The sequence below is a fragment of the Haemaphysalis longicornis genome, unplaced genomic scaffold (assembly GCF_048455015.1).
Source record: "Haemaphysalis longicornis isolate Haplotype H1 unplaced genomic scaffold, Haemaphysalis longicornis Haplotype H1 scaffold_15, whole genome shotgun sequence".
NCBI lineage: Eukaryota > Metazoa > Arthropoda > Arachnida > Ixodida > Ixodidae > Haemaphysalis > Haemaphysalis longicornis.
Window position 1 is genome coordinate 15565899 of NW_027526257.1, and position 27797 is coordinate 15593695.

At 46.1% G+C, this 27797-nt stretch overlaps 1 protein-coding gene across 1 annotated transcript; it reads left to right on the top strand.

Annotated features, from left to right (window-relative positions):
• Nucleotides 1-143: 143 nt before the first annotated feature.
• On the top strand, nt 144-27797 carry LOC144165879 (sodium- and chloride-dependent GABA transporter ine-like). The gene is made up of 7 exons (XM_077695634.1): nt 144-152; nt 5119-5253; nt 13892-13995; nt 17319-17446; nt 18964-19076; nt 24186-24314; nt 27783-27797. The coding sequence occupies exons 1-7, from the start codon at nt 144-146 to the stop codon at nt 27795-27797; spliced, it is 633 nt and encodes a 210-aa protein (XP_077551760.1).

Consider the following 27797-nt stretch of genomic DNA (forward strand, 5'->3'; position numbering starts at 1 on the left):
TAATCCCTTTTGGGGCAACAACACTCAACGCCGCTCAAAAGCCGCTGTAAATCAGTGGCCGCCGCGGTGTCTTGTCGGCCTCCTTTCGTTTCCGTCGACAAGCGGTGGGGTGGTCGACCGGCGGGCGACTGACCCGCGCAAACATGGCGCCAGTGAGTCATAACAACGGTTGCTTTGTTTGAGTGCCCGAATAAACCTCACACTCAGCCACTTGAGCGCTCGTTCGTGTTGCTGTCGATTTGCCTTGTGAAGAAAATTTATGCTAGGGCATGCATCCGTGGTGTTAGCATTCGCGCTCAGAGAAAAAAGATGAACCACGTGCCATCCTTCAAACATGAGTTTAAATAGCTATGGTTAATTTATAAAGTGCAATGTACCCATTATTACCCAGTGCAAGAAAAAGTTATTAAAACAGAGAAATATTTTTACGATGCTCTTACAAGACCACGTGGAAGTACTCTAAACTATGATTTTATGAAAATATTGCTTGCAGTAGGAATAATGGCTTGTTGCATATATGCAACACTGGGCAGTGAAAGCAAAAAATAAAGGGGAATCATTGGTAGTCAAGAAATTTATTATATTGAACTGAGGCGTGCAGAAAACAGTTTTCATAAGAAACGATTAACAAAGAGAATATGAAAGGAATACAGAAATAAGACACAAAAATCAAATGGAAGAATTCAGTTGATGACACAGTCTGAATATCGAAGAAAAGCAACAAGACAGCTGCGGTCCCTGTTGAGGCAAAGTCTCATGTTACACTTGGAGCACGCAATGAAGGTGTAGCCTCTTGTGCACATTTTTCAGCGGCTGCCCTTCGTGTTCCACATTGGCCAGTGTGCAGATGCGCCCTCCCTTACCTCTCGTGGAATCGACGCCGCTAGCTTCGTAGCTGGCGGGAGGTGCTCTCCCGAGTGTATGCCTGCTGGTCGCTTCTGGAGTAGCACCAAGCTAGAAACCAATTAATCGAGAAATACTCTCAGAGGTACCGATGGATGCCTTTTCTGCTGCGCTATTCTCTTGTGAAGAAACCAAGCGTTCACAGCTGCTCTCTTGATGGTGTGCAAAACAGATACATGTACCACAATTTGGAGCGCAGGGCAAAGCGATAGCTGAAGTCCATTTTATACAGCAAATCCACACCACCCATGGAACTGTTGTATGTTGGGATGATTGTGGGGCAGTCTACAATGACGTGATCTTTCGCCTTGTTGTACCATCTCCTAACAGCTTCAACGTGCTCAATGGCGCAGGAATTTCACAACATGGTGACACTGTTATTAAACCACTTCACTGCGATTAGTGACTTATCTCCGCATGATGTCACTGAGAAATCATGGGCTCCTCAGCCCCTTTCCTTCATTGTTTTTCATCCATCAGCTTGCAAGATTGAGGTCTGTTCTCGCGGACCGTGCCAACGAAAAATATCCCTTTCGTCGTCAGTTCTGAAACAAGTTGAGGGGTGGTGATGAAATTGTCTTCAACAATCAAGTTGTCAGCACGGTCTGGGAGGCTGGTACATAGCTACAGTCGCACAACAGCACCGAGGCACAGCTGGTACACTTCTTAGTAACCATACACACCTTTGTTGCAGTGTTGGTAAACGTCGAAGTCATAACAAATACCCGGCTCAGCAGCTCGAGCCCAGACCTTTATGCCCCGCTTGCTTTTTGGCTTTCTCGGCATATACTGCCTTATACTGTAGCGGCCACGAAATGAAATTAAAATTTCGTCTACGGCAGATTTCTTTTCTTGGGCAACCGACAGTATGTCTTGCCACAGTGAGGAAAGCCACGTACGTACCTTCCAACATTTATCTTGCTTCGGCTCGTCCGTTGCTTGGTCATTGTTTGTGAAGTGGAAGTGGCTTGTGATTTTCTTAAACCTGTTCCTGGACATCACTTGAGAAACTAGCTCGTATCTGCTTCCAGTCTCCCAGTAGCCACGGACTCGGTGCATATTCACAAGCCCCATGCGGAAAAACATTGCTAAGACAGAGGTAAGCTCTTATACAGTGAGACCGAGGGGAGTTCCATTCTTCTGCACATATTACGCGTTTGTTTCTTCTACGACTTGTTTGAGCATGGGTCGAGAAACAAACAGATCGAACTATTGCTTGCCGTCAGGGGCTCGGCCGATTGAACAGAAAAATCGACTTCAAACTTCATTGGCTGCTGTTCGAAAGTTGTTTTTCGCGAAGTGAACCGGGTATTGGCGTATTTTTTTCAGGTCACTAGCGGTGACCGTTTCTCGGTCGTCTTCCTCCTCACTTGTACTACTACCACCTTCCTCGTCTGAAGGCACAACCTTCCTCGTCGCCTTCAGTGCTACTGTCGTAAGCATTAGGAAAAAAATTGCTCATCGCTCTCGTCGTCGCAAGAGAAGTCACTTTCGTTGGCGTCGATTGCGTATAACACGTTTTGAAAATTCCGCTTCGGTCGGCTTCGGGGACAGCGTGAAACGTTGAAAGCAGAATAGCAGGAGGACCCTGTAGAGAAGAAACATGCCCAGTGAAAACTACGCGAACAAAACAGTTCACGAGAATTAACCTAAATTTCGTGAGAACATCTACAGCGAATCACTACCGAACGGATGTTAATGATGTTGTATATATGCAACATCTGGGGTGGTGAACAGTACTGGCCACTGTTGCGTATGTGCAACAGTCCCAGTCCAAGACGTGTAGTGCAAACAATAGCGGTGCCCTGTGCCCCTAATTTAGATATGTTATGCCGAAGTACAAAAATAACCTGTTTGCGCAGTTTCAGGCAACCGAGGTAATCAGTTCGGAAGTGAGAAGCCACTATACACACCTTTTCCGACGAGTCGCCGCTTCCCGGGGCCGCCGCCATTTCGAAAGAGGATTGAAGGGAGCTAGCGGCCCCCAGGAGGGGAAAATGCGAACCATTTCAATTGCAAACTTCTAACGCGTAGTGTACGGACAACGTTGTTCTAATCCATCAGTTGACATGAGGTCTGCGTATATTTGAACTCGGCGTTGCATGTATGCGACGTGTGGCAATAATGGAGGACCAGTTCCCTATCAAGCTCCGTGATTCCACTCCGGTCATGGAGAAAAGAATACTCAGGAGAGGCCCGTAGCATACCAATGCATTGCAAAAAGTGTGGAGGTAGTTACTTAATTTTTCCTAAGCCGACAGACAGCGTTGCCTAGTTTTTTAGGGCTGCGGCGGCTAAATTTGGCCGAATGCCACGGATAATTTTTTACGGCGCTTTCACTCTAGCTGCCTCGCCACGCTTGCAACACAGCGCAGTCACTACGGCAAGCGTTTGTAGATTAGGTCAGTTTGAAAACTTTGCTGTTGGAGGTGGCCCCAACCTGTATCACGGCCGCAGCGGCGCTGGAGTCACCTCGAGATCGGCGGAGCGAGCAGCCGCCTCCGTCGCCGGCTGCTGCACCCAAAAGCCTCCCCGCTCGGCGTTGGCGAGAGCCGCAGTCGGTGCTTTGCTAACTGTGCGTTTCTTCATTGTTAAGCGAAGCTAAATTATTCGCAGCTGAGATGTAGCGCACACCGCCGTGCTGTACGGACCCAGACACTGCTCCCGTCGTCTGCGTTCGCTTTCGCGAATCGCCCGTACCGCGAAGCTGTTATCAAACCGGAAACAGAAAAGGATGATGGGAAAGAGCTCCGGGCTCAGTGGGCTCAAGTCATGGCGGCACTGGGCTTCACAAATGTGATGTCATGGCCTCTCTTAACGTTTTCTTTCGTTCATGACTCCGGTACATGGTCGCCAAGTTATAATAAGCAAAGGCGGTTGCCTGACGCGTGCACCAAGAAATGTTCGTGCTAAACGTGCCTGAAAGGCATACTTATAGCTAGGGCTATGATCGAAATATAAACAGGATTTAAATTTTAGTACCCCTATATTTAGGTGTAAATATTGGTGCTATATTCTAAGGGGAGGAAGTGCAGTTGCATCCTCCTGCCTGTATATTTGTGATATTTATGATTGCAGGGAACCTAATAGTGACGTCGTGATGAATATGACAGGAATGCTAGGAATGCCGTAACAAACATATACGCGAGGGTTAGTACACGCACACCCTTCATTTCTTCTTATAGCTCTCGTTTCGTCATGTTAGGTGATACCACATTGTCACGACCTCTGCAATTGAAACCACAAGCACTGTCCGAGTGAATCTGTGGCAGGGAAAATAATAATTCACTGTCTGCTTGTTTTTAATGCAATCAGCTTGCAGGACCAGACGTATTTCCTTGTAATGTGGTGAGACCATGCGCTTTGTGCCCGTGAAAGGCAAAATAGTGACTGCACTAGAATATCCCAGTAGGTCTTCCCTTGACCAAGTCTCTACCGTATGGACGCACATTTCATGTTGTTGATATGCAGCAGTTTGTCCCATTGCTTTTGTCATGATCATCATCATTACAATAGCAAAGGGAGAACCTATTGTTATTGTATACACAAAAATGTGAATAATCTATAAATTCCTAGTTGCATTACAGTTGTGAAAATTGTTTTATTACTAATGGAGTATGTTCTAGTGCGCGTTCAAATAAGATTAAGTTGCCTGGGTAATTGTACGGCCACAATTATGGAAATCAATCATCTGTGCAACGTGGCTTTTGTGTGAACAATCCCTTTTGCCGCCTAAATAGTGTACCTGCGAGTGGAAGGTTGTCGCTGCATGCAGTGCTATACTCTAGGCTAAGGCTCCGCACAAAGCATTGGCCTCAAAAAGACTCAAATATCATGGCAATTCATGAGGGCCACGTTCAATTTGCCAAAACTAGTTTGTACGCAGAGAATTACGGCCAATACACCGACATGAAAACCCACTGCCCTAAACGTTGATATAATTTTATCTAATGTCGATATGTGCAAGTTTCCTTTTACGCTGGGACATTTTTACATACGTGCTAAATGACAAGGCGGTGGCAGCGCGACACTTGTCCTCTGAAGTTGACCGAAAGTGCAGAACCTTAAAGCGGTACTCGGGAATATGCAAGCCTAAGGCATCGTGTGTTACAGGGTTTGTTATGCCCTTCTTTCCCTGTTCTTTGACAACACCGTGCGTGGTGCAGCGTTTGCATGCCAGTCATCGCGGCTCTTGCTGTGTCTGCTTGAACGCAGTTCCTCTACGTGATGGTGTTCTTGCACGTGACGACAGGCGTGGTACTCCTTGCCCGTGCTTTGACTCTGACCGGTGCCTTCGGGGGTCTTCGCTCGGTCTTTTACGCCGACTGGAGTGCTCTAGCCAACATCGAGGTACAAACTTGTGGGGGTTTGACTTCAAAAGAGCCATCCCCGTGTTTATTTTGGTTTAGGCTGCCAGTAGCGCTTTCAGCACCTACACAAGTGCTCCAACGGTAGACAAAAGCTTACAATACACAAGACAAGCACTCATTCTCAACTATTTACTGACCTGTGAATACATATACGTAAAACGTGCAGCTATGGGCGTGCGAAATAGCGATACGCAGCTACCAACGTCAGCCATTTCCGCATTCCACACTCTCCTATATCTTTCTGAGGTATAATAGCACGAAAAAAATTGAGATAAAAGTAAGTGGTATGCTTCAAGAAGCGACGATTTCTGTCTTTTTGTCGTGTTTGTGTAATTTGTAATTTATATAAATACCATCACATATAACGCCACTTCTGTTCTCCCGCAAATTTTCCAGTCTTTCTTTCTCAGCTGAGTCACACATGATTGGGCTGTGTGCTACGCACGTGATGGAAGGGCGTGTAAGCGAGTGAGAATTCGCCACGCCGCAAGAAGATGCTTGATTAATGCGGTAAAAATTCCAATTTCAAACACTTAAGTCTCAAAAATTGGCCCGCTTACCAAAAAGCAAATGAGGAGTCATCTGTACATAGTGAAATAGACGTAAAGCAAACCTTCTACTGCTTGCCGTTACGAATTCGCCTTTCACGGAGTGTTTTTCGGAGTATTTCTCTGTGCCAGCAAACGGGATGCGTTAACTTTAGCAAGTCCACGCGAGACATTTTAGTGATTGTGGTTTGTGATATTAGGGCTGACAACACTGCCCGACCCCTATGGCGTCGACTCCAAGGCCAGAAAGCTGCTCAAACGCGTACCCTAAGCACTGTATTCAACGTTGCTTAGGCGGGCGACGGAAGCGTTATCCGCTGCGCTTCCTTCGTGGTCGGGAATCGGTTCAGTCGGCTGCTGAAGCGGGGTTGGTGGCGCCGCTGTTGGCGCAGCGACCAGCTTGCTTGCTTGACCTTGGCTGAGCTTGAAGGAGATATAGATGGAATCAGTTGTTTCCGGGGTTGCCACATTTAGTAATAAGCTTAATAAAATTCAACCAACTACACGCTTTACCCTATTGCTTCCCGCCGAGTCGATGTTTGAGGGCGCCAACTAGCTCTCAAGGCAGTCCACTCCATGGTTTCTTTGTGTGGTTTTTTACCGTGTCGGTGTTGAACGGCACTGTGACGACTTCGCGTCGTGATGATGGTACAGGAAGCAGAGCTTACGAGGCAGGAAGCTAGCGACATTCTTACACGCGTTATCACGGAGTGTGCAGTAGAAGTCGGAGGTACAATCGCTAGACCGGATACTGGTGAACTTTCCCAGGGGTTGAAAGATTTTATTAGGAAATGGCAAAGCATGACAATCGACCCCAGCCGGCAGAATAGAACTAGTGGAGATTTCGAAGTTAATCATGAGTAAGACAGCTGACATACACAAGTATAATACCGAGAGGGTCGAGCATGCTGTAAAGAACGGAGCCATCCTGAAAGCAGTGAAGAGGCATCTAGGCAGGGGGAAAATCAGACGTATGCGCTTAAAGAGAAGCCAGGCAATGCCATCACAAATCGCGATAAAATAGTTATAGTAGCCGAGGAGTTCTATGGAGATCGTTACAGCATCCGCGAAATTTATGATTATACGGAACAAGTTGAGAGGAGATCGACATCTTACAAGTAACGAAAGAAGTAGTAAAGAAGGCTTTGAAAGAAATGCAAGGAGGCAAATCACCTGGTGAGCATCAGACAACAGCAGACCTATTGAAGGATGGCGGGAAATTGTACTAGAAAAACTAGCAAACGTGTATACCCAATGAATAATGACCGTTAGTGCACCGGTATCTTGGAAGAACGCGAACATCATCCGAGCCTATAAGAAAAGTGTCATAAAGGACTAACAGAATTGCATGCCAATAAGCTTGCTGTCAGTCGTCTACAACGTACTGGACGAAGTCATCTCAACCAGAATTTCTGGCACCTTAGATATCAGTGAATGTAATGAGCAAGCACTGCTTCGTAAAGACTATTCAACAATAAACCATATTCACATGACCAATCAGGTGGTAGAGAAATTCTTGGAGTATACTCAAACCCTATATCTATATAGCCTAATATAATATGAGAAACCATTTCACTAGGTTGAAACCTCAGCAGTCATTCCGACGCGTTGGAATCAGGGTGTAGACGACCATTACGTGAGAATGTAGAGGATTTCTACAATGGGTCCACAGTTATCATTGTCCTCCGTGAGGAGAGCAGAGAGCAGTAGAATACCGATAAAGAAAGACGTCAGACAACGAGACACACTCTTCAAAGTTATTCACAGCATGTTTACAAGAGATATTCCGAACATTGTATAGGGAACAGGTGTGCGTAAGGGTTAAAGGGACACTGAAGTGGTATGTAAACATTGCGGGATTACTGGCGCAAATTGTAGTCCGGAGTCCCCAGGCCACGTTTCGACCACTCTGGGCGCGTTTACGCGATTTTATTTAGTAGAAAAACTAATTCGAAAATGCTGTCCTCCTCTCTTTACGCTCGCCCATTTTCTGTGGCGTTTTCGTGTGACGTCGGGAGGAGCCGAGCTCGCAATCGGCTGCGCTACTCCACGGCTCCCCGGCCTTCAGACAGTCACTCGGCCCAGCGTTTCGTCCGCCGGCCGCCGACGGGTCGTCGCAATTCGTTCGCTCAGTTGAAACGAAGCCACGACACGTTTGTGAATGGAAGAATGTGCCTTTCTTTACTTGGTTAGTTTGTACACTGTATCTAGCTCCAAGTCAAGGTCGCTTCACACAAGAGCTGCACAAGCGCACATGCGACGCTTCGCTGACTGGTACGCCAGTAGGAAAATATAAGGCCTCTTGAAGGCGGGAGAAGAGTCAGCGAAGTCAATACATGTACTAAGGAAATAAAATCAACTGATATTTTTACCGTACAGCGTAAAACTAGGATGCGGGAAGCACTTTTTTGCGCTGGGCGAACAAGCACAGCGGCCAGCAGCACGACTACGCATCTGCGAACGCTTTTCTGTCTAAGAAATGCAATTGCTAGACGTGAGGTATTGTGGAAACTGGGGGGATGCTTACTGCACGGGTGCTATAAAACAAATAGTCACCTAAAGTACTTCAAATGATAAGACTAAATAAAAGTGTAAACTGGTTATACATTATATACCTTATATATCCAACCTAGGGAGAGCCAGCCTGTGGTCGAGTGGTCTGAGGCACTAAATAATCAAGTTTTTCAAGTCGCAAGTTCGAGTCGCCGAGGTTAAATCGTTTTTTTTTTTGCCAGTTGATTTTTTCGTTTTCGGCCGATGTTTTCTAAACTGAGTTCACCATTTTTGGGCCGTAACGTTCACTGCTCCACGAGCGAGTTCGCAGAACGCGCGCAGACTGCCACTGACGCGCTAGCGAGTTCTCGTTAGCGTGCTGTTGCCACAAGCACCGACTGCTTGCAGGCAGTGGGCGCAGGCCTGAATCAGCACACCCTTGGCCTGGTGCGAACACGCTTTTTACGATACAGGCATGAGTGAGGCAAGGTCCGAATATGCGGGAAAAGCGCATGGCATTTGAGCGTCAGCGGTGACGCGGAGGGCGTTCATCCACTGCATAGGCCTCGGCGAGTGATTTCTACTATTCCAAACCGTCCTGGGAGGCTTATCTCAGGCATTTTACAGCCGACAATATGGCAGAAGCGCGGTACGGCGATTACTGAGATATCGAGAATGCCCATCCAACGATGCCGTCGGATGTCAAGCATGTTGTTTTACAGAACCGAAACCGAAACTTGTTTGAATGCTAACCTCGGACATCGTCCAATCACGGTGCCATCTCCTCGCGACGTCACAGCTCTAGTTGGTGCGGCCACCACAGACCACGCAAGGTTGTTTTTCTTCATTCCCGCTTTATAAAATAATTAACGACTTATCAACCGGATAAACGATGAAAAGTGTGGTAATTTGAGCCAGTCTACGCAGTGCAAGCAAAACCGGGTGCTTGACAAATTCACTTCAGTGTCCCTTTAATGGAGCTTACCTCAGTAACCTCAGATTTGCTGATGGCGTTGCCTTGCTAATGAACTCGGGGGACGCATCGCAAAGCTTGCTGACCGCATTGGACAAGCAGAGTAGAATCGTGGGCCTGAAAATTAATATACAGAAAACTAAACTAATGCTAAATAACCTCGGGAGGGCACGGCGGTTTGAGATAGGTGGTAAGGCAGTGGAAGTGGCAAGCGAATATGTCTATTTAGCCCAAGTAGTGAATCCGGAACCGAACCATATGGTATATTATGTATAGCCAGTTCACACTTTGTTTAGTTTAAGCATTTCAAGCAGCTTCGGTGACTATTTGTTGCCTAGCGCTCACACAGTAAGCGTCCCCAAAATTTCCACAATATCTCACGTCTAGCAATAGCTTTTCTTAGACTGAAAGCGTTCGCAGATGTGTCGTGCTGCTGACCCCTGTGCTTTTTCACCCAGCGCAAAAAAGTGCCGCCTGCTCCCGAGACTGACGCTGTACGGAAAATGTTTCAGTTGATTTTTTTTCCTTAGTACATATATTGACTGACTTCGTAAACTCTTTCCGCCTTCAAGTGACCTTAGAATTTCCTACTAGCGTACCAGTCAGCAAAGCGTCGCATGTGCGCTTTGGCAGCTCTGGTGTGGAGCAACCTAGACTTGGAGCTTCATACAGTGTACAAACTAACAAAGTAAAGAAAGGCACGTTCTTCCATTAACAAACGTGTCGTGGCTTAGTTTCAACTCAGCAAACGAATTGCGATGACTAAACGCTGAGCTGACTGGCTCTGTCGGAAGGTCGGCGAGCCATGCAGTAGCGCAGTCAAGCCATGTCATTTCCTCCTGACTTCACACGAAAATGCCCCAGAAAACGGGGAGAATGCGGAGAGGAGGACATCATTTTCGAGTTGATTTTTATACTACTAAATAAATTCGCGTAAACGAACTCAGAGTGGTCAAAACGTGGCCTATGGACTCCGGACTACAATTTGCGCTAGTAATCCGAGGATGTTTACTAATCACTTCAGTGTCCCTTTAAATTTCCCATACACTATTTTCTTATCACCAAAAGATACGTCAAGCTCCGATGGTTGGCCCTCTACCGTGGATTAATAACGTGAAGACTCAGGTGTTACTAAGAGGACTCACAACAAGAGTTCGTATTTTTATTGAAATGTTATTCTAACCCTACCTTCTCTAGTCATCCACCTTCACAGAGTGTGTTTTGAGGGCTTCCAAAAGTTCAGAAGTTGCTCTTTTGCCGATTTTAATTAGCCTTTTCCTCTTGTTCGTTTGGTCCATCCTCTTTCTTCCTGCCCTATTTTTGGCCTCCTCAATTTATCTTCCTACTTTTTTTTCTTTCTTCTTTCGGTGACTAACTCTTCTCAGAAACATTTTTGATTGCCTTTTGCACTGTTTCTTACGTTCTCACTTCAAACAAATTCCATCCGTGGGTGTCCTTCCGTGATACCTCGGCTCATGACACAGAACCAGCGCGATTTACCAGTAATTAGAAAATAGGTCCCTGCAGAGCTGCAGAGCTTCTTTACGCAAATTTAAGGTTAATAAAGGGCAAATGAAAATAAAGTACATTAATTTCTGGTGCGGATATAACATGACGACGTTATTGTTTTTTTTTATTACGCATGTGGATGTTTCCGGAGTACTCAATGCTATCACACGTCGTACACAGAATAACCCGTTCCAAAAGCGCTAATACAGCTGCAGATAAAGCGAATCATTGTTAATTTCAGCGTGTTAGCCTTGAAATGGCAACGTGAAAAAAAAGGCGTCACATGTTCCAAGCATGAAACAACTACGGCTAAGTCATACAAATCGGGACACACTGTTTCCACACGAGGACCCCAAAATAACTTCTTTTGGCACATTATGGGGCTTCTGCGCTCGCTCAGGAAGGTGTGAAGTCGGAGAGGCAGGATAACGTCTGTACGGGCGCGCTTCCTAGATATTGTATTTATGACATATTAATTCCGCACTCGAATTAGTTTCCATTTAGGGCAATAAACACTCTATTTTGTACGCAAGGAGAATAAAAGTCCAGCTTTTCTTCAGTCTTTGTTCATTGGCCAGACTAGCCGTTCGAGCTCCCAAATACACGTGTCTGAAGCGCGAGGCGTTATATAACGCTGACATTGAAAAACGAATGTCCTGGCCTGTGTTCTATTATCCCGCGATCACCTCTAAACTCGCAAGCCGTTCAAAACATGATTTGAACATCAGGGTCGCTTCTTGAATATGAATCTTCGCTAAATACTTTAAAAATCTCGGAACCATTCCCAAGATCCAAAATGGCGTAAACGACAAAATTTTGGCTCCTGCCGAAATATACATTTTGAACAGATTAGTTACGAATAGGCACCGTTTTCAACTTCAGTAGAGTCAAAATAAGTGTATGCCTGCCTCCATGAGTCCTTCTTAGGAATCACAACCTCTTGCTCAGAACTTTCAGTACAATTCTGATTTACCTGTACGTCATGTGGTAAACAGCATCGCTGGCCCTCTGTCTTCGTAGAGTGAAATGGCTCATAATGTTTATGTTCGTGTTTGCCGGGCTTCACGCTTGAGCATTTTTCTGGCGCTCCAGCGCATCCAAGTTTCTTCAAGTGGATTTGCTATCCCCTAATGGCTGTAACTAACTAATCCTTACAGCGCAAACTGGACGACGGACAAAGAGTGGCGACATGGAGAAGCGCTTGTCCTTGTCCTCACTCTTCGTCCTTCGTCCTTATGTTCTCGTTGTAAGCGTTGTTCAATGAAGTACCAACCCGCGCAAAGTATCACCTTAATCAGTTTTATTGCTGTCATTTAATCCCCACGGAGGGCTTCCCTACAACTCATGAAACATTTTGGAACACAAAACATGCGAACACAACCCGTTAATGCTTTGAAGTCTAGCGTTGCTCAAGAGCAACAACCAAAACATGCTTTTTCCCCGGGATCTGTGGGTTTTTGGACATTAACACCATAAGGTTACAAACAAAGGTACCTGTACCTCCAAAAAGTAAAAAATGGCTGCATGTAGTTTTACTGGCAAAAAAAAAGCCCTTTCCCTGCCTCGGAGACCACGCTGTTACGTCGTCATCATCAGCTGCAGCCCACTAGGTACACTGCACGCCATTACTACTCCAACCGCCCATGTCCTGCGCCGCTCGAGCACATTCTTGGCCTCCGAATTTCCTTATTTCTTCTCTCCATCGAGTAATTGGCCTTCCTCTTTTGCCAGACCCGTCTCTCGGTGGTCCACTCTGTCACCCTGGAAGTCCACCGATTGTTGTTTCGCCTAATTACGTGATCAGCCCAAGTCTATCCTTTTTTCCATTTGAGAAAGAAATTTAGCCTAGTTTGTTATCTATTCAACGAAGCTGGTTTCCTGTTTTCAGGTGTTACTCTGATCATCAGTCATTCCATGGCCCGTTAAGCCGAACCTAATTTTGCTTTCAAGATATTTAGTAAGGCGCGAAGTTTCTGCTCCATATGTCGTCACCTGACTTTAGCTCTGAACTTGCGGCTGGCATTTCTCTATTACTGGCATTCCCGTTCCGTATCATTCGCAGGCTTTCACATTCCTCTTAAAGCGGACCGCATTAGCCCACGCTAGAACTCGCAGCCAAGTCCAAAGCCAACACGCGCGATTAGAACCCAAAGGAAATGGTGTGCGCTCGAGGCGCGATGATAGCTGAGCCAGCTATATATTAGATGCCGGTTTCATAACGCGATGGGGCCCTATGTTCTACTAGAACGACGGGAATTGCTATTTTTTCTTTCTGATTGGCTGCACATGGTATTGTTCCCAACTGCTGCTAACCCGTACGCTTCAGGCCTTGGGTGTTGCCCAGTGGATAGGTTGCTGGTTTCATGGCGTAAAGGTTACGGGTTCGATTTCCGGGACCTCCCTAACCGCTTTGGGGCTTTGGGGTTTGGGGCTTTGGGGTTTTCTTGGGGCTTTGGGGTTTTCTATGTCGGATAGAATTGCGTCGGTGTTATCATTTTGCTCTGTTGTTAAAAATAGCTTCTTGATTAGAACGAATGTCGCCGCTCCCGTGTTGTTGCAACTTGCAAGAAACCTCTATACATGGCGACACTGCACCAGTGATGGAAACCGCAGAAAGATTTACGAGCCGCGCAGCTGGGCGCACCTTCGTGTGGCCTCGCCTCCGTGCAAACTATGGAAGCTGCCATGTTGGGTGTTATGAGAGGTAAGCTGCGGCGACATCTGATATGACTGATGGTCCCTACGGAGGGGTCGCTTATTTTTCTTGACGGGATCTGGCGCAGAAGACTGGTTACAAACTTATTTTGGAAAAAAAGTGCAATTTATTACCGGTAATCAATTACAAGAAAATGTAACTGAATTACCCAAAACCTTGCAGTTTCGGAAAAGTAATCGATTATATTACACATCTACAAGAAAATGTATTTGATTACAAGTAGTGAACGACCTTTCGTTACGTACAACTCTGAATGTAATAAACCTAGTTTTTTTCGGACTTCATATTTGTGATATCTGTAGCCCCTTTGGATCATAACATTGTTAAAATTTGTTTTTGGCATCAAAAGGGTAATTACTATCACCACTCATCTTCGCAGATGTGGTCAGATGCGCTGTACGTGTCCCTCGAGAGCGTGGGTGTTACCGGCACAATGTACCTGGGCATCGCGAGGTTCAACGACTTCCAAAACATCTACCAAGAGTATGGCTGCATTTTTGTCGCTTTGATTGAACCTGTGCCCAATTACAGTTCACACAAACGTTTTTCTCGTCCTTAACGGTGCCTGCGAACAAAAAAAATTCACAGCATATCCACGGGGTGAATGATGATGAGTGGGCGAAGCTCCTGAGGGGAAATCATCGGTAAAACCGTGACTCTTCAGTGAAAGTTCGCCCACTACATCTGTGTGCGAACGTAACGTCTAGAAAGTCTCGCTTAAACCGCGCGTCGGCATCTTGGGGCTGAGCTCGCCTGATGCGCTTTGCAGACGCCTCACGAGCTCTCACTGCATCGGGGTCTGCCTGCCGACACGCGCGCTTTCTCGCCGCTTCCCGTTCTCTGACGTTTTGGAGATCCTCTTCGCGCCGCAGCCGTGCCGCTTCGCGTACGGCAGGGTCCTCGCGCCGTTGCCGTGACGCTTGGGCCTCTCGTTCTCGAACGCTGGGATCTTGGCGGCGTCGTCGCGCAGCCAGACGACACGCTTCGGCCTCCCGCTCTCGTACGGCAGGATCTTGGCGGCGGCGTCGCGCAGCTTCACGGAGCGCTTCTGCCTCGCGGGCTCGCACATCTGCAGCCTTATCCATCGGGCGACTCCGAGCGCGCGCCAACAGCGAACGGATGTTATTACAACGCTCCCCGCCATCTAGTAAACAATCCAAGAACTAAACTAGAGGTAGCCACGCCATCTAGTAAACAATCCAAGCGCATCTTTTCATCATATACAAGTACCGCCATCTAGTAAACAATCCAAGAACTAAACTAGAGGTAGCCACGCCATTTAGTAAACAATCCAAGAACTAAACTAGAGGTGGCTACATACATACGTCGAGGATGGACAGACCCACGCCTTAAGGAGCTTCGCCCCTAAAAGTAGTTATTAGATCAGATAAAAGTGTGATGAAAGGTCCTTTGGAAAGAAAGTTTTCTTTCCAAAGGACCTTTCATCACACTTTTATCTGATCTAATAACTAGTTTTTTCTCACAACAGCATTGTCACAACAAAGACCCTCGCCAAATTGAAGAACAAATTTCTTTGTACGAGCTATTCTGCAATTTCGCTAGTGTCTCTTGATTCTTATCCTGCCCAAATATTGCTGCAAATCCAGGATATTCGCAAGTTACTATTCATTCCGGTGACCAACTTTGTAGTAAAAATCCGCATTCCAAAAGGCCGTTCTGGCTTGTTTCAATTGTCACGGAATTAGAATAAAGCAGCTAAAATATATTTAGTCACGTGTAGCGCGTGACAACGTAATGTGCACCAGATAAATAGTGGGCTTGAGCGTCTTATTGCCTCCACGTTAACATCAGTCAAAATTCGCAATAAATGGCAATGTTTGCGCTACAAGCAACAAAACAACGAAATGGTGCGTAAGTAGGAACAAATGGGCTGTCACACCGTCACAAAGTAAATTTACAATACGCGAGGCACATACATGGTGTAAGTAGACATAAAAATGCGATCGCACGTAAGTAGTATGCTGGTTTTGCATGCACGAAACTTGTGGAAATAAAGAGAGGAGACAAGGCAAACCTGGATCAGTTGAATATGGTATTGTTCACATTGGACAGCTACGATCACTCTGATAGGGTCACAATTGGTATTTAGGTGGCATGTTGGCTGTTTTCGTCTAACAAAAAAACTTGCCTTCTTGTTTTGTGGCTGTGCTTTGCGCACCTACATTTATATATATATTGTAAATGCTGGTTATTCATGGTATGTTGGTAATACTTTATATGTTGGCGACATGTTGGTAATACTTGATACCTTTGACAAAGCTCATGCATCGGAAGTAAAGAAAATTACTATCGACTGGTACTACAAATATTTTCTTTCGATTATCACTTTTTGGCAACTCGTTTTGGTTCTGGCGCTAAAACGAGAGGTCGCAGTAGTTTTTAAGGATACGTGTGCACAGCCAATTACCATCATGATTGTCATCCCGACCGAATAGCCGGGCACGTTGAGATCACTTCGCCATTACGGAGTGTATTGCAATGGCAGGCTGTTAAAACGTTGTCTGGCCGACCATAAATCTTTTTCTACCTACCTTGTCGCATGCTTTGTCTCTTTAGAGGCAACCATGTGGGGTTTAATTTATTTCATGGAATGATGGGCAATTGCTCAAATTTGATCAGTGCAACCGTAAAAAGCAGCATCATAATTAGTGACTGGTGAATGCACATCCACAGCATGCGAATGCAAGGGTGGATTCAATTCGCCAGAAGCAGTTACTTTCGTTTTGGCCGATGTATGCGGCCATCATCCCACGATAAATTGCTCGTCAATTGCATTCATAAATAGGAGACACAGAGCCAACATCTATATCTGTAAACTGCATGCATGTGTGTGCATACATACATGCATGCACATATACATACATACATACATACATACACGCATACGTACATACATACACGCATACGTACATGCATACGCACATGCATATATACAAACACACATCATAAAGTCATATTGCTCCGTAGTACAAACACGTGGTTGCCGAGAGTCTCTGGTCATGGGAGGTCACCAGATGTGAAGGAAACCCGGAGCCTTTTCGGAAGAGCTTGAGAAGTGGGTTCCAGCAGCGAGTTCTACGTCTTTAAATGAAGATAACGAGATCACGCAACGTTTCTTCGTAGTTCAAACTTGACAGGCCGTGTTTCGGCACAAGACGCTGCATACTGAACGGCTTTGTCGTCGTCACCGTCGCGTTGTGGGTCCTGTTGAAAGGACAAGTGAAGGTACATACATACATAATGCATTAGTGGTGACACGAGAATGGAGGAAGCGTGAACGCGTTCATTGAACGCAATTTTAGGGAACATTTTGTGTAAGAAACGTTTCGTTGGCAAATGCGCAAAACATGCCTGTAGAAATGTCAACGAAAGGAAAAATAACACGCTGGGGGGCAGCGCAGATATCTGCCAAATGATTTCCTGTATGGCACAGCGCGACATAAGCTGAGTGACGTCATGTGGCGAGCCGCATTAGAGTGCTTCGTAAAAGTGCACTGCGTGGTGATAGTTGGCAAATGATATTGCACCCTGACTTAAGAACTCAGTGGGGTTAGTCGAGATTGGTCCGTCTGGATACGAGGGCACTGTACGGAGTAGAGGGGAAACCTGGTATAACGCGCAGAAAGGCTACGTGGCAACGATGGTTACAGCAGAAATTTACTCACGTAATTAAAAAGGTCAAGTATGGAGGAAACACCATGATTTTGTTCAGCCTGAGACATTCGGGGATTGCTACCTTATATTTGGCTCCTCTTTCCTTTCTTCCTTTGTTGGGAATTGCACAGAGATGTCGCCTTTGTCCTGGTGGCTGACACAGCGAGCAAGGGGCTGCGAACGGTCATCGCCTTCATGTTCCTCGGCCACCTGTCCTCCACCGTCGACATCGACATCACCACGCTTGTCACTGACTCCGGTGCGCCTTTGCCGTGTACTTTACGAGGCAAAATGTAATGTAGAGAGGTAGCACTCGCTCGTGGTGCACTTGCTACCATCATGTTCATAATTGTTTTGATTCATGGCACTGCTACTCACATTTAGCCATTTCGTTATATTTCGAGAATATAGTTATTTTAAACAGCTGAACGCCGCCAATATCAGTGTAAGATAATATCCGTATTATTAATCCCGTGAAAACCTTAAGTGGGAAGTATTATAACAATAAAAATACTAGTTTTACGAATCCATCCTGAGTATGTTGGTTGCTTTCCTCAAATTATTTTTCGGTTGTGCAGGCCAAAACTCGTAATGGGAGAAATATGGTGAAAAAAAAAACTAATGTTTAAAATACTCGAACTTTAGAACGACCAAATTCCCCAACCCCTATCGCTGCCACGACTATGTTTAAAAATATTTTACTTAATTCTTCGACCCCCCAAGGCTTTTTACAAATGTTTTTTGTTAGAGTGAGTAAAAAGGTATGAGGATTACCAGGAAACCACACCGACGCCGCGAAACTTTCTGAATTTTTCTTACTTGCGAACGAGTTGCTGTTGAGGCGTCAAACACTGCCAACTTCTTTGGATAGGAAGCCTGTCGCACTTAGAATCAAGATTGGCGCAGACTAATTTCAAACTTTAGCTCCAGTAGAATACTGAAACAATTCTACCGACATGACGAGTGGCGAGCAAGTTGAACAACCGACTTGCATTGGATTTACGGAATTTCTGGGCTAGTGCCTCTTTTGGTCTTCCAATTTAGGGTATTAAGAGCGACTTGCTTTCGTGGACATCGTTTTTTCAATGTAGTCTTGTTGCCCTACACGTTCCTTTTGGCAACTGTTTTGTTGAGTTCCTGGGCGCGTTTCTTGTCATTTTTGCGAGCAGCTCCTCACATAAGTGTTTGAGCTTAAACAGCGTTGCGGCAACGGAACTTACAGCCCCGTATTACCAAATGTTTATTTATGGTGGAGCGCTCATATTGCAAAATAAACAAGCCGCCTGTTCCCATAACGTCAGTGTTTCCATTTTGCCGAGTGCTAGCAAGACAGGCGTATATATTTAAGGTCAAAGCACACAATAGTAACAGTTTTAAATGCCTACTGTTGGCCATTTGGGGACGCGTTTTTGAAGCCCTGTGGCTAGTGGAAATTAAGGATGTCACCTGGTCTGCTCAACCGTTGTGCCATTTGAAAGCCGAAGATTTTTGGCGAAAATAAGCTTCAAGACGGGTGAGAAAAGTTTCTATTTCCTGGAGCCGTTGGGGAAACTCAACACTACCGCGCAGGAGGTAGATGACTGTTGGTAAGTCTATTTTGTCTCGGATAGCGCCCTCGACAAAAGCCTTCCTGTGAGTCTGCTTCAAATCCCTCTTCAACTGCTTATGAAATGTTCAACTACAAATAGCGTCGTAGTGTCAGACTGCCATTCAAGCACACACATTGCGGCCCTTATGGCACACATCTTGACGTTGCATGCCGACCTTTCTGCACAGAGTCGCACTTTGTGGCGGGCACCATGGAGCAGGCGATGAGCGCGGTGCCCTACCAGGAATTTTGGAGCCACGTCCACTCCCTGTGGCTCATTTCCACGATGCTGCCAAAGTTTGTAAGTGCCTGTCGCTGTTGCCATATACTGCTGTCTCAACTACCCTATCTAAATGTTGTTTGTAATCCACATACTTCCCTGAGGATCCACGAACCAGTTAATATTTCAAAGTTCGTATTTTGCCTGGTTACAAGTTTTGTGGGGGTCACTTCTTTTTGAATCAATTACTCCTTATATTCCGTATGGTGGCATTATCAGCAAGGTTATAAATACTAAAATGTAAAGGTAAAAAATTACCCACCTTCAGAAAAAACGTTAAATAATTGTCATTTAAAGTATGCGATCAAAGCGAAAGAAAACAAAACATTTTTTCTGGGGGTCCGTAAATCGTCTCACGTGCATTGAATGAGAATGCATTGAGACTGCAATAAGTGGGTGCGCCGTCAGCCTCTGAAAATGCCGTAATCTTTACTCAGCATTTTCCAGACGGTTATGTGGGATGGATATGTCGCTGTCGCAGCGAAATGAGAATCACTGAATATACCGCGACTTTGTGACGCCATTCATTGTTATAACCGAATCTCTGCGAAGGGAATATGACCGGTGGGCGGGGAGGTGGAAAAACATTTTTTGGGCGGACAAAAATAAAGAAACTTGGGTGGCCTCTCCTAACCCCAAAAGCACCGAATGACGGCTGCTTCTCTAGACCAGGAGACCAGGTGTTCCTTAGTCAAGAGCTGAGACCTGGTCTGCCCGCACTCCCGATGCTGCGGCGTGTGGTAAGGGAGGGGTTCGGTTTGTCGGCGCATACCGATACGAGATGATCAGTCGTATAGGGAGTATTGCAGGTTGGGCATAAGGGCACGTGATGGGGCCTATAGATGGATACCGGTATTCATTCAAATATGCTTGCGTTTGAGTCGGCGCCATTGTCAGGCGAAGCAAATGTTGAGGGAGAAGTGAGGGGCGCGCAACGGTGGGGGCTCTGACGGCAGTGGTTACGTGTATTGATGTAGCGACTAGGAATATAATTATTATTCGAAAGCCCACACCGAGAACCTACAAGTCTGTAAAATGAGCTTCTGGAAAAAGCTTGGCACACACTTGATGTCGCAGGAAAACCTCGCCTGGGGAAGCCGCAATACTTCCCCATCAAAAAACCGTAAGGAGACATTGGTAGGTTAGGAAAAATGTGTTTGTGTTTCATAGAGCCATACTCAATTGCTTTTTACCGCCCCTCTCTCGGCAAGATATTCGTCCCTGCCGCTGACAATAGCTTTCGATGGATTGTAGGGATTAAGCGCGGACGAAACGCAAGCAATGAGGCGTGCCATACAGGACGGCTCCGGGGAAATTTTGAGTATCTGTGGATCGTAACGTGCGCCCAAATCTCGAACACACTGACGAAAGCTTTCATAATAATTGGACAATTTTTTTAAATGGCTATAGGACCAGTGCGGAGTTCACATTCAGAGCCTATGGTGACCACCTACGTATAGGTATCACGTAGACGATGTTAACCTCTCGTTGGTCGGGGTTTTTTGTGCGCCTTTGCGTACAGAAGTTAGGAGGACGCGACGAGAATGAACGCGACACCACCGCTCACGTGGCACGTGGGTAAAGGCAGACAAGAAGAAAGATGGCTTCGGCTTGACAGTCGAAAACCTCGTTACCTACCACGGGCGAAAGGCGTACTGCTTGTATTCATGGGATCATCTTGTTTGTGCTGCAGAACGGCGGTGACGGCTGCAGTAGCTTCCATCTTTACACGCCTCCTCTCTTTGTAAGCGTCTCGATTGCGTTCTAATCTTGCCTCCCTTTGCTCCGATGTCTCAGCAGCCAACTTTGCTGTAAGAAGTTCCTACTCGACTAGTGGCTGAGAACTTGGCGACATGGTTCAAGCGCTAAAAAGTCAAGCACCACAAGGTCGACAGGACGTCGCGCTTTTCCTGTCGCCTTTGTTGTGTCTGTTTCTAGCGCCAGAACAACGTCTACAAAATGTTCTTTGCTTGACATTATCCAGCCGGCCGTCTAGCGATATTTACTGAATCATTGCATTGAGCTTGTCTCTTGCGCTGAAGAGAATGCACAGATGACCGAGCTTCCCCGTCGTACATGGCGATTCTGAGCGACCAAGCCCTGCGAAGCAACCGTTCAACCATCGCGTAGGCACATTAAGTACCGCAACGGCAATACTTCAAGCAAGCGCCGCTGTGATGCCTCTCCACACCAGATTACGTGCAATGACATCACACATTACACACTCTCTTCTGCCGCCCAAGTTCATATGAATGCATTGAATGACTTTGCGCGACGTGGCGTAGAAATGTATTCGTTTTTAAACGACCACCATACAGCCGTTTACGCGACGCCTCCTTACTGGTATGCCGACAGAAGGCCACGTCAACATCTCAAACAAGACAACCTCGAAAGCAAATGTACCGACAGGCACACAACGTGCCGCTGGTGAGGTGGAAATCCCTCTTGGCGTTTCGAAATAAATATTCAGGACTGTTTCCAGACGCGATGAATGCACCCGTTACAGCCCAGAGTGCCTGGTTTGCGTGTTGGCTAACAATGTGTTGCGAGTTCTAACCGAACAATTTGGAATATACCACAGTGATCACAAGGCTATTATCGTTACGATTTGGAGGAACTAAAGCACTTGAAAGGTGCATTCCTTTAAATCAAACAATTTTATCGTGTGTTTGCTGTTGTAGACCCAAAAGGATTTCCACCCACCCTCTGGGGCCGGACAGTTGTTCAGTTTTATGGCAGCTCTAGTAACACAGCGATTCACGTGTCATGTTGCGTTATGTAATCGTCCTGCAGAGCCATCATAAGTTCGCACTAAAAACCCACATGCAGAACGGGGCTCACATCGAAAACTGTTGTACAGAACCAGTGATTTTCGTGTGACAAAGGTACAAAGTAGTGATTGGAATACTTGCTTGTCACTACATGTCTCTAGGACCGATTCCTCCTCCTCCAAATTTTTTTTATTGTTGAAGGCGCGTTAAACGTTTGAGATACACTGCCCACAACGCCCAGTTTTTGGGCGCATTTACTACAATGTTTCTGTATTATACCAGTCATAATTGCCGTTATCGACGTCGTTAACTTAGACGTCGCAAGAGCCAGAGCTTAAAGGGACTCTGAAGTGAATTTGTCAAGCTCCCGTTTTTGCTTGCACTGCGTAGACTGGCTCAAATTAGCACACTTTTCATCGTTTATCCGGTTGACAAATCGGTATATTATTTTACAAAGCGCGAAAGAAGAAAAACTACCATGCGCGGTTTGCGGCGGCCGCACCAACTAAGGCTGTGACGTTGGGAGGAGGGGCGCCGTGATTGGACGATGCCCAAGGTATGCAATCACACAAGTTTCGGTTTCGGTTTCGGTTCTGTAAAATACAACCGGTGGCGTTGTTGGATGGGCATTCTCAATAACTCAGTAATCATGGTACCGCGCTTCTGCCATGTTGTCGGCTGTAAAATGCACAAGATAAGCTTCCCAGGACGGCTTGTAGTCGTAGCATTCACTAGCCGAGACCTACGCAGTGCATGAACGCTCTCCGCGTACCCGCAGACGCCCAAATGTCATGCGCTTTTCCCGCATATTTGGAGCTTGCCTCCCTCATGCCTGTATCGTAAAAAGCGTGTTCGCACCAGGCCAAGGGTCTGTTCATTCTGGCCTGTGCCCACTGCCTGCAAGCAGTCGGTGCTTATGGCAACAGCACGCCAACGAGAACTCGCTAGCGCGCCAGTGCCAGCCTGCGCGCGTTTTGTGAACTAGTTCGTGTAGCCATGAACGTTGCGGCCCAAAAAAAGGTGAACTCAATATAGAAAACATCGGCGGTAAACAAAAAAGTTAACTTACAAAAAAAAAGCACGTACCGGCGGGGATTCGAACTCGTGACTTGCAAAACATTTGCGGAGACATACCCAGCGCCCCAGACCACTGAGCCACGGAGCGGAACGCGAAGGCCTTGCTAATATAGGGTATATATTGTACAACCGGTTTACACTTCTATTTAGTTTTGGCATTTCAAGCAGCTTAGGTGACTATTTGTTGTACTGCGATCGTGCAGTAAGCGTCGCCCGAGTTTCCACAGTAGCTCACGTCTAGCAATTGCATTTCGTAGACGGAAAAGCGTTCGCAGATGCGTAGTCGTGCTGCTGACCGCTGTGCTTGTTCGCCCAGCGCAAAAAAGTGCTTCCCGCGCCCTAGTTTTACGCTGTACGGTAAAAATATCAGTTGATTTTATTTCCTTAGTACCTATATTGACTTCGCTGACTCTTCTCCCACCTTCAAGAGGCCTTATATTTTCCTACTGGCGTACCAGTCAGCGAAGCGTCGCATGTGCGCTTGAGCAGCGCTTGTGTGAAGCGACCTTGACTTGGAGCTAGATACAGTGTACAAACAAACCAAGTTAAGAAAGGCACATTCTTCCATTCACAAACGTGTTCTGGCTTCGTTTCAACTAAGCGAACGAATTGCGCCCAAGCAATTTTTTTTAACCTCCTTGCATGATTGCGACAACCCGCCGGCGGCCGGCGGACGAAACGCTGGGCCGACTGACTCTGTCGGCCGGGGAGCCGTGCAGTAGCGCAGCCGTGGCGCAGCCAATTGCCAGCTCATCCCCTCCTGACGTCACATGAAAACGCCACTGAAAATGGGCGAGCGTAAAGAGAGGAGGACAGCATTTTCGAATTAGTTTTTCTACTAAATAAAATCGCGTAAACGCGCCTAGAGTGGTCGAAACATGGCCTGGGGACTCCGGACTACAATTTGCGCTAGTAATCCCGCAATGTTTACATATCACTTCAGTGTCCCTTTAACAGCGGCTGTGGGCAAATCCGAAATGCTCACAGGGTAAACAATTCACGGTCACTATGAAAGTTAAACACGAATTCTCGTAACCTACTCTTCATGAGCATAGGTGGCCACTTACCTGGTTGCGCAGCAGAACTGAAAGGATTCGCTCCGTTTTTTTTTTCATTTTATGTATCTTGATTGTGGGTGTGTTATCTCTAAACTTACACAATTAAAAGCCAGTGCTTGTCCGATATGCTCTCCTAGCCTCTGTAATGTGTTCAACGATGATGCGTTTACCGCACAGCCGCAAGAAGGCAAGCAGCCCGATATTCTCAACCTTCCCTACCGCAGCTGATCGTGCCGGAGATCATACTGGAAGTCCTGGCTGCCTCGCACCCGCTAGTGCTGACGAATAGAAGCGTAGTGCACTTCTTCGTCTGCAGCTTCATGGTTGTGGTCAGCATTCTCGTCTGCAACCCGGTCTGTAGTCGCGGCTACGCTCGGCGTAATAACTGCCATTCTATCTCCACCATAACTGTTACTGCCACCATTATCATCCAGTAAAATAGCGGTATCTAGCAATAGAGCGAGGTTTATCTACCGTCGTTTAGACACGCGTAAATTGTTCTAGCAAGCGATAGCAATGCAGTGGTGAGAAACATGTCCGAGGTACGCAGGTAATATGAGAGTTGAGAAAGCAGCCATTCTTCGAATTTCAAGGCAACTTTGCCGGTATTGTTAAATGAACTCAGCGCTTCGCCGCGCGGGTTGTTTGGCTGCTGAAGTCCCTAACCAGAGGGGCAGTTAACCTAATTGAAACGGGTACAGTATTTTGTATTACACAAGTTACGAAACTTGACCCTCGTGGTATAACTAGAAGTGGCCGAATTGGAGCTTACGTATCGAATGATGGTCACCGTCTTGCAGTGAAGTAAGATCTGCAAATGACACTGGTTGTTCTTCCTTTAGCTTATTTTCAATAGTGCAGTCAAGCCTGAATAACCCACGACCCGTTACTTTAACCTAGAGTAATTGTACTACAAGTGTTAGGGCTAATGCTTTAAACGCGGTGGGGATATAATGTCGAAAGTATGAAGATGTCAAAAAGGTCGTCTTTATTCTGTCTACTGGGAAAGACCACTAACTGATGTACAAATATTGGACATGTACCGTTCGAAGCATTCCCCGCCTATACTGGAAATATTGTTGTTTAATGTTAAAACGTAAAGTCTGCGCAATAGCTGTACTAATGTTGCCATAAATTACATAATGCCATCTTTTCCTAGAAATAAAATGATATCACGGAGCGCTCGCTTTCTGGTGGTTATTCCGCGTATATCTGGTGTAGCGTTCATTCCTATAGCAAATGAGCGAAACATCGATACATATGGCGTTAATTGCAGGTATTTGTAATGTGCGTTGTCTCGACAATGCCATAGTCAGCTACTGTGGAAATCGTTTACAGCCAGTTATTTAAGGAGAGAATACGGAAGTGTTGATGGCAGCGATTGTCGGCGAAACCTTTATCTCGGGTTGTCTTTTTGAGTCGCAGCTTGATTGCTTGAAGGCCTGTGACCACATTAACAACGGAGTGGGTACCTGCAAGTGTAGGCAGACTATTTTGGAGACGACCTACCAGGATGTGACGCAAATGCTTTAGGAATTCTGCACAGATTTCAATCACTAAGACTGGAAAAATTGACCAGGGCGTCTCGATAAATAGTTATTTTTAGCCAACTTGCGTGACAGAAAATCGAAGTTGAGTAGTCGAAAGACCCCTTAGATTAAATCCAGAGGCTGACGTGCGGCAATCTACATTAGTTCGCGACCCGAAAGATTAGGACACGGCAAAACAATCGTGCACTTCGCATCTCATTCGCTGTGTATATGCTGGGGTTGTGCGTTAACGTACGTACACTTAATGTAGCCGCATCTATAAAGTGCAGTGGTGGCTGTTTCTCTGACTTACGCGAATCGTAAAAGCTTAAATGTATATGCGCAATATTTTGGAAGAAAGTTTAGGTCCTCACGGTAGTCCTACTTAGAGGGGGCATGAAAACAAAGCATGCCCTTTTCCATTAAAGTGACCACTCTGTCCTGGTAACGAGGACCACATTTTTTTTTGCGAACTTCAAAAAATAAGCTTGATATGAAATAAAACTGATGTAGTGATAGTGACTCCGCCGCCTGTTTCGGAGGTGGCGGGTTCCGTTCCCGGCAGAGGCGATCACTGTTCTCATTGAGGAGAAAAGGAAGAACGCCCGTTTGTACGAGATTTCAGTGCACCTTAAACATCCCCAGGTGGTCAAAATTAAACCGGAGCCCTCCACTATGGCGCGCTTGATCGCCTACGTTGCGTCGGCACGTTAGCCACTACAATCAATCAATCAATCAATCAATCAATCAATCAATCAATCAATCAATCAATCAATCAATCAATCAATCAATCAATCAATCAATCAATCAATCAATCAATCAATCAATCAATCAATCAATCAATCAATCAATCAATCTGTTGAGTGAGGTATCTATTACGTCGCGGAATCAGGTTTGTGCTGCCGATCAACATTACCGCCAACAAATTCATGACTGGGAGATTGTATCGGGCTTTAAAAATCATTTTTAGAGCAAAGCTGTGTACCTCTATCTCCAAAGGTTTTTATCCCCATGGCGAAAACGCGAAGGCGTCCAGGCCTAAGACGCCGAGCGCATTCGTCCGGCTAATCAGGCATACTGCGTACAGGTCACAATGAATTTAAGGAAACCAGAAAACAAGCATCGAAACCGCATTAGGAACGATAAGGCCCCTGTGAACAAATGGGACCCCTTCCCCACTTTGTTCCTTGTAGAGATTGTTTGCAGATTATATCTCCAGTATGGGAATGAAAACCACAAGTTTCCCAAAGCTTGTGAAGTGGCGGTAGGACACAGGAAATGAACCGTGATGGATGCGAGGATGTATTTACACTAAGTACACAATGTCGACCATGACACAGCCCACACAACTGGGTGGGTTTGTTGTTCTCCGGAGGTTGGGTGGATACCTTACCTCACTTCTTCTTCCCGTGGCAATATGTGAAGCCTAGGCAGGACTAGTGTCACTACATGTAGCAGTTCTTGCCCAAGATTCCGAGCGCATGCGTGAAACTACGTAAGACATACCTTTTGTCGTCAGAGAAGCCAAGCGTAGTGTGAGTAGATAAGGTATCAGAATACCGCCACTATGCCACGCAAGACAACAACGGCAGCGATTGTCATTTATCAGTGTTGCGCGATTGCCGCATCTACGGCCTCCCTGCTAACTTTGACCAGGTGTTTTCTTTACAACACTACCGAAGATGCAGCGAAGTCACATCTCCGGACACAGTTCTGCTGCTGAAATGCTGTTGCATCCGTAATCGTTGATTTGCATTCGGAACGGCGTAAGTCGCGCGCAGCTGCCGAGAAGGGTGGAGAAGCTAAGCCTGCCAGAGTTGACAGACTAAAGAACATAAGTAACAATGTGGCGCCGCCGATCTACAGTGGCACTGTAAAAAATAAATGTAATGCGAAATAACCAATGATCATGGAGGCGGTTCGGAACAACAGGAGAAAATAGTGCCGATTCTCTATAACCTCATCTAGTGACAGTAGCCTAGCGCAAGCGACAAGCCCACTGAGACGACGAGAAACACTTCATACCTTCCTCCATCACCGTTTGTAGTGGTTTATGACAGCATGGCCCTGAGAAAGTAGATGTCCAGCAAATAAATAACAAAAAAGGCTTAATAAAAAAAAATAACGCTAAAAATATAGAAGAGATAAAGGCTAAAGCACAGGTAACACGATGATAAACATGCTTTCAGTAATTCCGTGTATGGTGTAACTGCTGACGATGTGTGGTGTGATATTGTAATTATTCTTTGTAATAGTTGCACTGTTTTTCCGGTGAAGAAAATTATTTCTCAGCTTGAGGTGATCTGA

What these genes read in the sequence shown, in the direction of transcription:
- LOC144165879 (XM_077695634.1), top strand. An exon ending in TTCCAAAACATCTACCAAGA is followed by an intron (nt 13,996 to 17,318) that starts GTATGGCTGCAT and finishes GGAATTGCACAG; the next exon opens with AGATGTCGCCTTTGTCCTGG. An exon ending in CACGCTTGTCACTGACTCCG is followed by an intron (nt 17,447 to 18,963) that starts GTGCGCCTTTGC and finishes CTTTCTGCACAG; the next exon opens with AGTCGCACTTTGTGGCGGGC.